The sequence below is a fragment of the Triticum urartu genome, chromosome 5A (genome assembly GCF_056163025.1).
Source record: "Triticum urartu cultivar PI428250 chromosome 5A, HENAU_Tu73, whole genome shotgun sequence".
NCBI classification, from domain to species: domain Eukaryota; kingdom Viridiplantae; phylum Streptophyta; class Magnoliopsida; order Poales; family Poaceae; genus Triticum; species Triticum urartu.
In genome coordinates, this window is record NC_141877.1 from 519,417,422 (window position 1) to 519,432,885 (window position 15,464).

General features: G+C 45.5%; 1 protein-coding gene and 1 long non-coding RNA gene across 2 annotated transcripts; one reads left to right on the forward strand and one right to left on the reverse strand.

Moving 5' to 3' along the window:
* The first annotated feature begins 709 nt into the window (after positions 1 to 709).
* On the forward strand, positions 710 to 1,566 carry LOC147972415 (uncharacterized). The gene is made up of 3 exons (XR_015603412.1): positions 710 to 978; positions 1,087 to 1,144; positions 1,232 to 1,566. It is a non-coding gene; the product is annotated as an uncharacterized LOC147972415 (long non-coding RNA).
* Positions 1,567 to 13,639: 12,073 nt separating this feature from the next.
* LOC147972416 (uncharacterized) lies at positions 13,640 to 14,483 on the reverse strand. Its single transcript, XM_087524326.1, has 2 exons — positions 14,471 to 14,483; positions 13,640 to 14,278 (listed from the first exon to the last, which is right to left on the reverse strand). The coding sequence occupies exons 1-2, from the start codon at positions 14,481 to 14,483 to the stop codon at positions 13,893 to 13,895; spliced, it is 399 nt and encodes a 132-aa protein (XP_087380452.1). The 3' UTR covers positions 13,640 to 13,892.
* Positions 14,484 to 15,464: the final 981 nt, after the last annotated feature.

A 15,464-nucleotide genomic window follows, 5' to 3' on the forward strand; every position in this document is an offset into this window, starting at 1 on the left:
CTTGCGCAGGTTGTTCCTCTAGATTCTTGCTCGCGCCTTGCCTCCTCTTCTCGCTCTCTCTTGCGTATAAGTTAGCCACCACATATGCTAGTCGCTTGCTGCAGCTCCACATACTTGCCTTATCCTTCCTATAAGCTTAAATAGTTTTGATCGCGAGGGTGCGAGATTGCTGAGTCCCTGTGGCTCACAGATGCTATAATTCCAGATGCAGGTCCAGGTGATTCCGCTCCAGGTGACGAGTACGAGCTCAAGTGGGAGTTCGACGAGGACTCTCAGCGTTATTATGTTTCCTTTCCCGATGATCAGTAGTGGTGCCTAGTTGGGGTTATCGATTCAGGGCCTTGTCGCATGTTGGGGGTCTTTTCTATTTTGGCACCGTAGTCGGGCCATGAGTGATTTGTATGATGGATGTTATTTATGTATTTTGATGTGACGTGGCAAGTGTAAGCCAACTATGTACCTCCCCTTTATATTATTTATGTACATGGGATGTGTGATGATTTCCTGACTTGCGACATTGCTTTCAATGCGGTTATGCCTCTAAGTCGTGCCTCGACACGTGGGAGATATAGCCGCATCGAGGGCGTTACACAATGGGCCTCGCTCCTGGCCCACCACCATTGGTCCCGGTTGGTGGCTTGAACCGGGACCAAAGGCTTCCCTTTAGTCCCGGTTCATGTCATCAACCGGGACCAATGAGGTGCCTATATATACCCCCTCGCGCAAGAGCAGAGCACAGTGCTCTGTTTTTTCTGGCCGAGGGGGAGAGGCCTTTGTGGTGCTCTAGCTCACCTCCTATGCACATGAGGTGTTCGATGGAATGCCCGAGCCACACTACTTAAGCTTTCTCCTCTCGAAGCTCGACCTCCAAGCTCCATTTTCCTCGAGATTTGTCTAGATTTAGCGGTCCGTCACGCCCCGTCCCCGTCTTCACCGCCGTCGATCACCCGCGCCGATCTCATCACCGACACCACCGTGGTGAGCCTCTTGTTCTTATCTTCTTTCTGAAAGGAAAAATATTCTTACTTGTATGTTTAGATAGATACTTGTATCATTTTTTTACATTTATTATTACATCTTATATAGTGCGATGGTTTTGGTATCCGCCCCCGTCGGCCCTCGTCCTATCTATGATTCGGATTTGGTATGTATATTATCTTTATAACTATTGGTTCATTTATTGTTTATGAAAATTATGCCGACCAACGTGACATAGATTTTATTTATCTAGGATGTATGTGAATCGGAAATGCCAACCGACCCTATTGTCGAGAGGTTAAATTTAGTTGAAGAAGAAAACAATTTGTTGAAGGAAAAAATAAAAAATTGAGGAGGAGAAGATGATATTGGAGTTGCATGTTGCGGATGTCATCGATGATCACAAGATCAAGATGGATGCAATGCGCTTGAAGATTAGAAAGATTAGAAAATATGCCATTCATACCGAGGCTTGGTATCATTATGCCGTTGGATCAATTGTTACCTTGGTTGCGATTATGATCGCATTTGTTTTCGCATTGAAATGTTTTACATAGTTTCAATGTATGGTTTAATTAATTAGATGCTCTGGAGAGCTATATGTTGTTAGATGAGAACTATGTATGCACTTTGGTTTTAATGTGATGATGAACTTCTATTAATTTGGACACTTAATTATATATAATGCACGCAGATGAACCGGCAATGGATGTACGGTGACAGACACACGCGCGAGTACATTAAGGGCGTGCATGAGTTTCTCGATGCGGCTGAGGCAAACAAGTAGAATGGTTTTATGTGTTGTCCATGCACTGAATGTGGGAATACAAGGTCTTACTCTAACCGGAAAATCCTTCACTCCCACCTGCTTTACAAGGGTTTCATGCCACACTATAATGTTTGGACGAGGCACGGAGAAATAGGGGTTATGATGGAAGACGGCGAAGAAGAAGACTACGATGACAACTATGTGCCCCCTGAATACGGTGATGCTGCAACGGGGGGAGCTGGTGAAGATCAAGAGGAACCAGACGATGTGCCCAATGATGCTGCCACGGGTGAAGCTGCTGAAGATCAAGAGGAACCAGACGATGTGCCCGATGATGATGATCTCCGCCGGGTCATTGTCGATGCAAGGACGCAATGCATTAGTCAAAAGGAGAAGCTGAAGTTCGATCGCATGTTAGAGGATCACAAAAAAAGGGTTATACCCCAATTGCGAAGATGGCAACACAAAGCTCGGTACCGTACTGGAATTGCTGCAGTGGAAGGCAGAGAATGCTGTGGCTGACTACGGACCTGATTTTAAGGTCCCTTTGTTTAAGTGCAAATGGGTCAATCTATTAGGCGGCGGGGTACAGGTAGACCCATAGTACGGAATGACAACAGTGGATCTGAAAAATCTTGGGTACACTGACGAACCGTTCGTCCTAGCCAATGATGTGGCACAAGTTATCTATGTGAAGGACATGTCTACCAAACCAAGAAAAAGAAAAGATAAGGAAGCGAATACATCATACGATGAGCCAAAGCGCCACATAGTTCTTTCAGGAAAAAGGGACATCCTGGGAGTGGACGGCAAGACAGACATGTCTGAAGATTATGAAAAGTTTCATGAAATTCCTCCCTTCAATGTCAAGGCTGACCCAAGCATCCTGATAAACAATGAAGATTATCCATGGTTACGGCGCAATAAGCAAATGACACAAGCGAAGAAAAAGTGAAGACTTTCTCTCGCAACTATTATGATGATACCATCCCAAATTTGTAACAGACGAACATGCTACCATTGTCCGTTTTGTACATGCACATGCTATGTGGGTGAAATTATGATACCATCCCAACTTTCAACTTTTTCAGAGTTCATTTGAAATGCTTTCATGTCTTATGGTTTGAAACTTTGATACTTCGAAAGTGATTGTCCATTTTGTACACGAAGTGCATCAAGTTTTTGTCGTAACCCTCTCTACTTTTTGGAACATGCTATGTGGGTGAAATGATGATACCATGCCAACTTTCAACCTTTTCAGAGTTCATTTTGAAATGCTTTCCAATTTCAGAGTCATTTAGCTCAAAGAATGAATTAATAGCAAACAGAATAAACTACAAAACTTTTATGAAAATAAAAACAATCAATTAAAATATTATGTTATGATCAACTAAAATAAAACTATAATATTCTTCAATAGCAAAAAGAATATAATTTTTGTGACCTAAAATCAAACTATAAGTATTTAATTGTAGGTATAAATAAAAAAATAAATAGCAAAGAAGAAAAAATTTCTAATTTTATAGTAAAGTTATTCATAAACTAGTGATTCACACAAATTTTTAAAAATTCAAATTTAAACTATTTAAAATTCAAAACTAATGGCACTAACAGAAAGTTTATAATTTTTGTGACCTAAAAGCAAAAAGAAATCACTAAAAAACTGTAAGTATTTAGTTGTAAGTAGAAATAAAAAATAAATAGAAAAAAATTCTATTTTTATAGTAAAGTTATTCATAAACTAGTGATTCACACAAATTTTTAAAAATTCAAATTTAAACTATTTAAAATTTAAAACTAATGGCACTAATAGAAAGTTTATAATTTTTGTGACCTAAAAGCAAAAAGAAATCACTAAAAAACTGTAAGTATTTAGTTGTAAGTAGAAATAAAAAATAAATAGAAAAAAATTCTATTTTTATAGTAAAGTTATTCATAAACTAGTGATTCACACAAATTTTTAAAAATTCAAATTTAAACTATTTAAAATTTAAAACTAATGGCACTAACAGAAAGTTTATAATTTTTGTGACCTAAAAGCAAAAAGAAATCACTAAAAAACTGTAAGTATTTAGTTGTAAGTAGAAATAAAAAATAAATAGAAAAAAATTCTATTTTTATAGTAAAGTTATTCATAAACTAGTGATTCACACAAATATTTAAAAATTCAAATTTAAACTATTTAAAATTTAAAACTAATGGCACTAACAGAAAGTTTATAATTTTTGTGACCTAAAAGCAAAAAGAAATCACTAAAAACTGTAAGTATTTAGTTTTAAGTAGAAATAAAAAAATAAAAAACCAAAAAAATATAGAAATAAAAAAGAAAAAACCAAAAAAATGCCTCCTACTGGGCCTCCACGGCCTGAATACGACTAGAAACCCTACATGGGCCAGGATTCAGGCCCGCAAAAGGCCCAATAGGCCCACAGGCAGTAGCAAGTTTAGGCCCGAAAGCCTGCATTAGAGAGGAGCTCGAATGGGTAGGCACACCAGCGCTTATAAACCAGTGTCGGCGCCCTTCAGCTAGCGATGTGGGACTAAACTTTTGGGCTCGGGGCAGCAAAGGCCATTGGTCCCGGTTGGTGGCACCAACCGGGACTAAAGGGGGCATTGGTCCCGGTTCGTGGCACCAACCGTGACCAATGCCCCCCTTTAGTCCCGGTTGGTTCCACCAACCGGGACCAAAGGCCGCCGCTTCCCGCCCTTTGGGCTGCTGAAAATTGGCCTTTGGTCCCGGTTCGTGGCACCAACCGGGACTAAAGGGGGCATTAGTCCCGGTTTGTGCCACCAACCGGGACCAATGCTCCGTCTATATAAGCCACACTTGTGAAAATTTTGGTTCAGTTTCTTCGATCCCGCCCCGACGTCACCGCCAGGCTGCCCCTCTGCTCGCCTCGCCGTCGCCGCCGTTGCCCCTGCCCCGCCCCCGAGCGCGCCCTACCTCGCCGTCGTCGCCGGCCGCCCGTCCACCGCCCCCGAGCACCCCCTGCGCCGCCGAGCCCATCCGCCGCCCCCGAGCACCCCCTGCGCCGCCGAGCCCGTCTGCCGCCGCCGAGCGCGCCCCGCCGTCGCCCTCGCCCTCGCCGACCCCGAGCCCGTCCTCGTCGCCGTCGCACCCGACGCCGGCCGCCCGCGTCTCCTCCCCGATCCCTCCGGGAGAGGTAGCTACCGCCCCATCCTCCCCCCTTCCTTCCTTCCCTGCTCCTTAATTTGCAAAATATTGATATGATGTAGATGTATGTATGTATGTATGAGTTGGGGAGAAAGTTTATAATTTTTGTTCATATATACTGTACATGTATGTATGATGAATTTTGATATTTTTTTGTTCATATATAATGTAGATGTATATGTATGTATGGAATGATATCGATGGATGTATGTATATAGAACATTCGTAGAAAATATGACGAATCCGATATGACCAATGTCCCCCTCCGGTTCACTCGGGAACACTAACTATCTCGGAGAAAAAAATGTTATCGGGGAAAAAAATGTTATCGGGGTCGAGGGTCGTCGAACATGAGAGGAAGAAGAGGATAAAAAAGAAGAGGAAGAAGAAAAAAAGAGGAGAAGAAAGAATAGAGGAGCTTCTCCTCTATTCTTTCTTCTCCTCTTTTTTTTCTTCTTCATCTTTTTTTTATCGGGAGGGGTCGATGGTCGCCTAGGGGTCGAGGGTGGGGGGGTCGAGAACGCCAGACATTCATGAGAGAGGCGAGGAAGAAGGGGAAGAAGAGGGATAAGAAGAGGAGAGGAAGAAGAGGAAGTCTTCTCCTCTATTCTTTCTTCTCTTCTTTTTTCTTCTTCTTCTTCCTCTTTATTTTATCGGGAACGAGGGTCGTCGAGAGGTCGAGGAGCGGTAGAGGAGAAACCCTAAATAGAAAGTATCGTCGGTGTGAGATACATGTACCGTCGGTGTCGGACACTACACCCACATCCCACAAGTGGCGCGGGCTTCGATGCCCACGTCACTTGTGGGACGTGGATGTAGTGTCCGACACCGAAGGCCACATGTATCTCACACCCACGATACTTGCTAGCTATTTAGGGTTTCCTCTACCGAAAAGAAGAGGAGAAATAAATAAGAAGAAGAAAAAAGAAGAAAAAGAAGAGGAGAAGAAGAAAGGAATAGAGGAGAAGAAGAGAAAAATAGAATATATATTCTATTTTCTCTTTTCTCCTCTATTCCTTTCTTCTTCTCCTCTTTTTTTTCTTCTTTTTTTTCTTCGACACGTGGGGGGGTCGAGAACGTCGGACATTCATGAGAGAGGCGAGGAAGAAGGGGAAGAAGAGGGAGAAGAAGAGGAGAGGAAGAAGAGGAAGTCTTCTCCTCTATTCTTTCTTCTCTTCTTTTTTCTTCTTCTTCTTCCTCTTTATTTTATCGGGAACAAGGGTCGTCGAGAGGTCGAGGAGCGGTAGAGGAGAAGCCCTGAATAGAAATTATCGTCGGTGTGAGATACATGTACCGTCGGTGTCGGACAGTACACCCACATCCCACAAGTGGCGCGGGCTTCGACGCCCACGTCACTTGTGGGACGTGGATGTAGTGTCCGACACCGAAGGCCACATGTATCTCACACCCACGATACTTGCTAGCTATTTAGGGTTTCCTCTACCGAAAAGAAGAGGAGAAATAAATAAGAAGAAGAAAAAAGAAGAAAAAGAAGAGGAGAAGAAGAAAGGAATAGTGGAGAAGAAGAGAAAATAGAATATATTCTATTTTCTCTTCTTCTCCACTATTCCTTTCTTCTTCTCCTCTTTTTTTTCTTCTTTTCTTCTTCTTTTCTTCTTCTTCTTCTTCTTCTTCTTCTTCTTATTAGCCGGAAGTAGAGAGAGGTTTCCTAGTGTCAAAGTATTGAAGAAATCCATGCCTTCATCATTAGCCGGAAGTAACCAGGGCATGTTGGTACGAAGTTCTGCAAAGTTGTTCTGGAATGGAGTCCCAGATAGAATAATCCGCCTTTTGGTACGAATTCAGCAAAGGCCTTCCAAATAGCGATATTCGGAAGGCTCTTGCTGAACTTTGTACCAAAAAGCGAATTATCCTATCTGGGACTCCGTTCCAGAACAACTTTGAAGAGCTTCGTACCATCATGCACATGTTACTTTCGCCTAATGATGAAGACATGGTTTTGTTGAATCCCTTGACACTAGGCAACCTCCCGACCCCTCAGCGATCCTATCGAACATGAGAGGAAGAAGAGCATAAAAAAAGAAGAGGAAGAAGAAAAAAAAGAGGAGAAGAAATAATAGAGGAGATCTTCTCCTCTATTCTTTCTTCTCCTCTTTTTTTTCTTCTTCTTCCTCTTTTTTTTATCGGGAACGAGGGTCGTCGAGGGACATAGATGTAGTGTCGTCGTTGTCGAAATATACGCCCTCCCGATAGCTTAGTATGATTAGGTAGCTAGTTCTACGTTTGGCACTAATATATCCATCTGTCATGTTTGAATAATAATTGCCATGTTGTAAATATTTGTAGAAACTATGGACACCGCCCTAGACGAAGCAACAAAAGAAGCGTTGTTGAGGGACATAATCGCAGAAGGAAGTGATGCCATCTCGTTGTTTCTCAACGAAACCGATGGTCTGGAAGGAGAGGGTGAACAAGCTGGCTACGGTGACCCAATGCCAGTGCAAGAAGAAGAACATGAGGACGGCTCGGTGACCCAATGCCGGTGCAAGAAGGAGACCGTGATGATGGCTCCGAACCGAGTCCGGCCAGGTATATATATTAGTTAAGCCTATGCTGACTAGCTGATAGATGCATTCATTGTTTTGGTATGTACACATATTAATTAAGTCTTTGTTCTTTTTTCTAGCCCTCCGGATCGAGCATAACTTCGGTAAAGAGACGAGGCCCGAAGAAAAAGTTGAGCTCGGATGAAAAGTTTGAGATCATAGCAATCGCGCCCGACGGCCAACCTATTGAACCCCTCCGGACAAAGAGCGCATTTGTTGCTCAGTGCGGGGTTCTGGTTAGGGACAAGATCCCGATAAGCATCCAGCAATGGTTTAAGCCGGCTACAGAAGACCCTGAGGTGTCTTATGTCAATGATATGCAGAAAAATGATCTTTGGACTGAGCTGAAGTCAAATTTCACCCTACCGCCTGAGGATAATCCAGAGAACCCAGTTAAAGAGAAATTAATCAAGTCTTTTGCTCTGAAGAGGATGGCAGAACTATTCAGGAGGTGGAAGAAAGAGCTGAATAAGTTTGTCGAAAATAATGAGACACCAGAATTCAAGGGCAGATATGAGAAGATCAGAGATCACTGGCCCGCATTTGTGGCCCACAAGACATCAGAAAAGAGTAAGAAGATGTCGGCGACAAACAAGCAAAATGCTGCGAAGAAGAAGCTTCACCATCGCACGGGGTCAGGTGGCTACCTCGTAGCCCGGCCTAAGTGGTCCAAGACTGAGAATGATCTGGTTCATAAAGGGATCGAACCAGAGACAATTAACTGGCCGGACCGTTGCCGGACTTGGTTCTTCGGGGCTGGCGGAACACTGGACCCTGTAACAGGGAAGTGCATTTGGACGAACGATCAAATGGACATACCAGTCAGTGAGCTTAAGTAGTATATCGAAGCAGCGTAGGAAGGGACGTTCTTTCCAGACAGAGAGAACGACGAGCTCACAATGGCCCTCGGGAATCCTGAGCACCCTGGACGGACACGAGGCACGCCAGGCTCCATTCCGTGGAAGGTTGGGTTTCCGGACGCAGGTGGTTACAAATCCCATGAGAGGAGGAAAAAAGTGCAGCAGACCCAAATACAGGCGCTGCAAGCAAGGGTAGACGCGATAGAGGAATGAGAAGCAAATCGCAGCAAACGTACTGCCGAAGCCTCCCCCGAAGCTACCCCGCCATCTCAGCGCAGAAGCAGCGTGGCTTCCACCGAGCTGCTTCAGCTGGAGCATGCCTTGATGGTTCCTGCCAGCTATCCCGTGGATGCTATAACGGAGTCTCAAAATTGGCACCTTATGACGCAATGGATGAATTTGAAGGTCAAGGCGGATGTTGGCTCTGTTTATCCTACTGAACCCGGCGCAACTTTTCACTGCCGGCCGATTCCAGAAGGATATGCTAGGGTGATGGTGGATGAGATAACAGAGGGATTTGAGGACCTCCAGCTTGACCACCCTACCGGTGAAGGGGAGACTCGGCTGGGGTCTGCTCTGAAGACTCCATGCCTATGGCGGAAGGAGCTCATCAACCTTCCGAACTGGACGCCACCGCCTCCTCCTCCTCCTCCGGCGAGTCAGGGCACTCCGCCTCCACCGCCTCCTCCTCCGGCGAGTGACGATCAGGGCCCTCGGCCGGCTCCTTCTCCGGCGCGTGGCGGCACTCCGCCTCCTTCTCCGCCTACGCCGACGCGCCCGAGCAGCCAGCCTCCTCCTTCTCCGCCTCATCAGCAAGGGCGGAAGAGACATGCCGCCGCTCCAGCTGCTCCGGCGCGTCGTAGTCCTTCTCCTCCGCCTCTTAAGCAAGTAAAGAAGACAACCGCTCCGTCTGCTCGGTCGGCGTCTAGCAGTACAACCAGAGGCGGGAGGACATACAGATTCGGTCCTTCTCTGAAGACTCCAGAGAAGTTACCATATGAGAGGACCCTGGAGGAGAACGCCGAGATCGCGCGAGAAGAAGTGAGGAACTTCTTTGAAGGGGTGAAAGCAAAGAAACATCCACCTCCGGAGGAGAAGGTAGATCGGGTGAAAGTGAAGCGCACTCTGGCTGCCCTGACAAAACCACCGAAGTCTGGTCCGCCAAAAGGAAACTATGACCGCATTATTGGAAAGGAATTTGCCGAAGCGGAGCGGTCGGGAAGTACTGTCAGTGATCAAAGGCTGAAAGAACGACGAGCTGGGAAACAAATTGCCCAGCTCGGCGAACAAGCGAAGCAATCGTGCCCCCCGCTCAAGGTGCCTAGCCACAACGTCGCTAATGATCCGAGGATGGTGCCCGGTTATAGCAATCTTGCAAATTACCTGCCCGACGAAGTACATTATGAACCCATGGACGTGCAGATACAAAGATACGAGTACGGGAAGCCTCTCGTCAAAGATGAAAGATCTCTATCAATGATGATGCGAAGATTGCATGATTGGTACTTGAAAATCTGCAGAGACTCTGGGGGGAGGAGTACTTTGTATGTGAAAGTTAAAAAGGAGCATGACCTCGTTGGAATTGATCCGTTGCCTGTTTCATTTGAGGAGTTCTATCAGTTTTTCAATCAATTGGCCCTCGATAAAACAACGGTCGCCTGCTACTGTCTGTAAGTAGTACAACTTCTGTCATTAAGTTTCTCTATATAGCTTAGCTCTTTCATTGCATGTATTTATAATCATCCTCACTATATTATGCAGATTGAAGATCGCTGAATTGAAGAAAAGACAAGTCGGTGATATTGGGTTCATTAAACATATCTCATAGATGCAACTCAGGTTAAACTTCATGCCACAGCTACCGAGGCCAACTTGCTACGATCGTTCGTAATAAATCAAAACAAAGATATAATACTCTTTCCTTACAACTTCAGGTGAGTGTTACTGTCTTGTGCGTATTCGATTTCCCTTATATATTAGTCAAGGTTATACTAATGTAATTCATGAGTTATGCATGTGTGTGCAGTTTCCACTATATTCTCCTAGAGATTAAGCTTGAGCAGGGAGTAGTAACCGTCTTGGACTCTAAACGAAAAGATCCCAAGGAGTATGCGGACATGACTGAAATCCTTAAGAAGTAAGTTAAATCGATCATTATCCACCATATCAGCAACTTTGTTCATTTCCTGATATCAAGTAATTGTTTTCTTTGTCCGGCAGGGTTTGGAGAAAATTCACCAAAACAGTTCCGGGACTGCCGAAGGAGCTGGAATTTAGACACCCGAAAGTAAGTACTATAGTAGCATGTTCCGCGCATCTCCTAGTGATTCAAGCGCTAGCTTCATCAATACCATTTAGCATTCTTGCTTATCAGTTTGATTGACCTCTATTTCTTGTAAAGTGGTTGTGGCAGGAACAAGGGAATGATTTCTGTGGATACTACATCTGCGAGTCCATCCGCCACACGACCTGTGAGCGGGGCGGGTACTCTAACGAACAATATGAAGTACGTAAATAACAACATTCACAATTTTATTTTATTACCATCATTTGTGTTGAGTTTCATTCATTTATATATATATATATATATATATATATATATATATATATATATATATATATATGTATTGACCCCCTTCTTCAAATTAGATGTTTCGGAAGCGGGATGAACTCCTAGCACCAGCTCGCATGCGAGCAATTCAAGAGGAATTGGTGGCATTCTTTCTTGACCACGTGATCCCTGAAGACGGAGAATTCTATGTGGACCCTGAGTCCGTATGATTATATTTGTAAGAGATAATTATTGTATATATGTAGCCGGTAGTGTCAGATAGATATACGAGAACTTGTTGTTCGACCAATCTCTCGGAGAAGGAGAGGTGGTCGATATCACTTCTCTCTGTATGCATATATGTTCATGACGATCTTCTGTTTCCTTCGTTTGCTTACTAGCTAGCTAGCGTGTCTAGTCCTCTCTATACGTATGTATAGTACGTAGCGTCGACCAAGCACGGACATAACAGAGGACACTTCTCTCTATTAATTATAACTAGCTAACACAATATATGAAACACCTAAATTAACCCCCCAAAACCCCCAACCTCCCCTCCCCCCTTTCAAAAAAAAACAAAAACCCCAGGCACAGAAGTGCTGACGCGTGGATGCCTATTGGTCCCGGTTGGTGCCATCAACCGGGACCAAAGGGTCTCCTGACTGGGCTCTGCGCACTGCCCACGTGGAGGGCCTTTAGTCCCGGTTCTGGATTGAACCGGGACTAAAGGAGGGAGGTATTAGTACCGACACTTTAGTCCCGGTTCCGGAACCGGGACTAAAGGCCCTTACGAACCGGGACTATAGGCCCTTTTTCTACCAGTGTGTATGACTGAATCTTCAACTTACATATCTGGATTCGCTTTGTACATCACGCACATGTGTTTCCCAATCTTGGTAGCAATATCTTTTAGGATTCTTTTTGAAATATCCATGCGTCCAGACTTCCGGTTACTATTATGTAGGAGTACTATGTAACTGCACCATGATGTTCATGCTTCTTAACCATTTGTGCTTCCAGCCTTCCACGTTGTAATGTATATGCTTCATAGTAATATGCATCCAAATCCTGGCGGTAATATTACTACGTTCAGTCCAGGTTGGGTGATATGTTAACATAACCAGAAGCAGTCAAATCTGAACTGCGAGTGATGATCTGCTCCGTCCATTTATGGTTGTCGTTGCACATTATAGAAAAAAGGCCTACTCTCCACTTCAAACCATCCAGATTTACACTTCAATTTCTCGTTATTGACACGGTTTACATGCTCGGCGTTAAATCAATGACACCCTGATAAACAGGAAACTGCGAAAGAAACATGGTACATGATGCTAAAGGGTCAGCTTACAAGAAAACAAACAAGACAAGCAATCTAACAATAAACAAGATGCATCCTCGAGGTCCTCATCCACCAAGCGAAACACCGATGGAGCGGAGGTGCGTGATGAACACATAGCGGGCAAAATGCAGGAGGGAGATCGCGCCATCGTCTACCACAAGATGGCCAGATCAAGTCGTTGCATATTTGTCTGTTGCCATGAAAAATAGATTGTGAATGCTCTTCTGCTCCTGTGTGTTATGGCAGATACTCGGTGCTGTCCTGTACGGTGTATCGCTCTACCCAAGTCGCATTGGCAGATCAATGTCAAGGGGAGCAGATGTAATAGTATGATTCTGAATCTCTTTATCATCGGTCATTACTGTCTGATCTGAATCACATAGAATTGGATTATCATCAGCCTGACATATATCAAGAAACTATATGTGAATTGATGAATGCCAGTTGTGGCTTATATGTAAGGTTTGGAAGTTGCAGCCAAACTGATGAATGATTGTTCAGTTTCCTGCAGTACGACTCTTGTCACACTGATGTTGCTATATGACACAATTTTGATGTAAAGCAATGCTTACTCTGTAAATAATTATTCAGAAGGACTACAGCGTAATCCAAGGACTGCTCCACACAGAACACGTTTGTTTGTGAGCCAACAAAATCCATACTCCCCTATTCAAGATGCAGTTCAGTCCAGGCAAATTCCAGCAAGAGCCGGACTCTGTTTTGCTTGTATCAGTTCAGTCAAGGTGGGGTGTTTATTAGTTCAGTCCAGGTGGAGCAGTCATAATCTGAACCGAGAATGATGTTTTGCTCCACCAAAGTCGCAGATCAATGTCAAGGGGAGTAGATGCAATATGACTCTGAATCTCTTTATCATCAGTGTACTATCTGAATTCTGAACTAAATGGCATAGAATTGGATTATCTTCAACCTGACATATATCGAGAAACTATGTGCATTGGCGAATGTCAGTTGTGGCTTATATATAAGCTTTGAAAACTGCAGCCAAACTGATGAATGATCCTACAGTTTTCTTCAGTTTGGCACTTGTCACATTGATTGATTTTGCCTTGGACTAAAGCATAATCCAAGGACTGCTCCCCTCGTGCTCCACATAGAACACGTTTGTTTCCGAGCCAACAAAATCCTTATTCCCTATTCAAAGTGCTTGCATATGACAAGGGAAAAAACTTGGTAATGCTCATGGTGTCTCTCTATCATCAGAACCCAACCAGACTACTGTCATGCAAATATGCAATGCAAAACATGAACAAATTCGCAAAGCACAAACATGAATAAACACCAGTAGCCAAGTATCACACCGGACAAGACACAGCAAACAAAAAAAGACATGATCAATTAACCAAAACACAGCACCACATCTCCAAAATATCCCATCTTAACCTGTCTCGTCCGATCGCCGTAAGATTCAGATACGGCCGGCATCGCGCGCATCGCGTTACCCAGAGTGAAGAACATATATAACTAAATTGAACTGAAATCAAGGTGAGCTTCAATGGATAATGCAAGGGATCCCACCCCCTTCGTCACTTTACTTCCTCGATGAGGTGAAGAAAAATAGCTACTTTGGTGGAGTTACTCCTTGCGTCGATTACGTCTGCTGCATCCAAGGTGATCATCTAGCAGTATACGCACCTAATTGATGATGGCCACTTGGTTGGCGAAGGCGGCTGTGTCGGCGACATCCTCCGGGTCGAGGAAGCGGGAGATGGCGGCGACGGCGAGGTCGATGTGCTGGACGGCGAGGCTCGCGAGCGTGCACGCGCGGTCGAGGTAGGTGCGCGCCTCGTCCATGCTGCCGAAGGCCGCCTCGTCCATCCCGGTGACTTCCGGAGGGGCGGTCTTCCGGCCATGGCGGCGGCGGCCGCCGCGTGGACCGTGGCCCAGGGGCGCGCGGGCGATCTTGACGAGGTGGTCGATGCAGCGCGGGAGGTGGTGCTCCTGGGCCAGCTTGACGGCGTGTAAGGAGGCCTCGACGCGGGAGAAGGCCTCCGTTGTTAAACATTGTACATACGGTATAACTATAAATCGTATATGTGTATCGCGTGCGTGTAGTTGCTGGCGTGCGTATAATTGTTATAACAATAGATTGGGCTGTTGAGATTGCATCTTATTTAGATTGTGTCTTGAAGATCAATCCACAGCCTAACAACCTGTATATCCCGCGGCACCTCGCCTATATTAACACGCACGCGTCCCTGCTCATTGTATACGCTTCAGCCTCATCTTTCTATATGGTATACAGAGCCTCTCTCTTCCAATGCATCTAGTTATGTCATCCTCCTCCTCCTTCTCTGTTGCCATGGCCTCCCCTTCCCTCGCATCGCTTGGCCACACCATCACCGAAAAGCTCACCAGGGAGAATTTCCTGGTATGGAAGGCGCAAGTCCTGCCGCATATCAAAGCGGCAGGGATGATGGGCTATCTCGACGGCTCCATCAAGGAGCTGGATGCCACCCTCGTCTCTGAGAAGGATCTCAGGGAAGGGAAGAAGGAGATCATCACCACGCCAAACCCGGAGTACGCCATTTGGGTCACGCAGGATCAACAGGTGCTCACGTTCCTGATTGCCTCTCTTTCTCGCGACGTTCTCATGCAAGTCTCCAACCACACTACCTCTGTTAGCATCTGGCAAGTGCTGCTCCAGAGTTTTTCGTCGCAGTCCAGGGCGCGTACCATCCAGCTCCGCTCCGCCCTGGGTAACACGCGCAAGGGAGACCTCTCGGCTGCAGCATACTTCACCAAGATGAAGGGCATCGCCGATGAGCTCGCCGCCGCTGGGAAGCCCCTTGGAGAGGACGACCTCGTCGACCAAATCCTCCAAGGTCTGGTGCATGAACCGGACTACAACGGTTTCGTTTCTGCCATCTCCACACGCGCTGCCATGGACCAACAGGTTGGGCTCACGGAGCTCTTCTCGTTGCTCTTGGCGGCTGAGGCCCGCATCACCGCCCAACAGGCCGCCTTCTCCCCCCACCACTCCGCCAACCTTGCATCTCGTGGTGGTGGCCGCGGCGGCGGCCGTGGTGGCGGCGGACAGGGTGGCTACAACAACAACGGCGGCTACAACAACAACTCTGCCGGCGGTCGCGGCGGTGGTGTAACACCCTCGATGCGACTATATCTCCCATGTGTCGAGGCATGACTTAGAGACATAATCGCATTGAAGGCATATGTCACAAGTTAGGCAATCTTCACAACATCCCA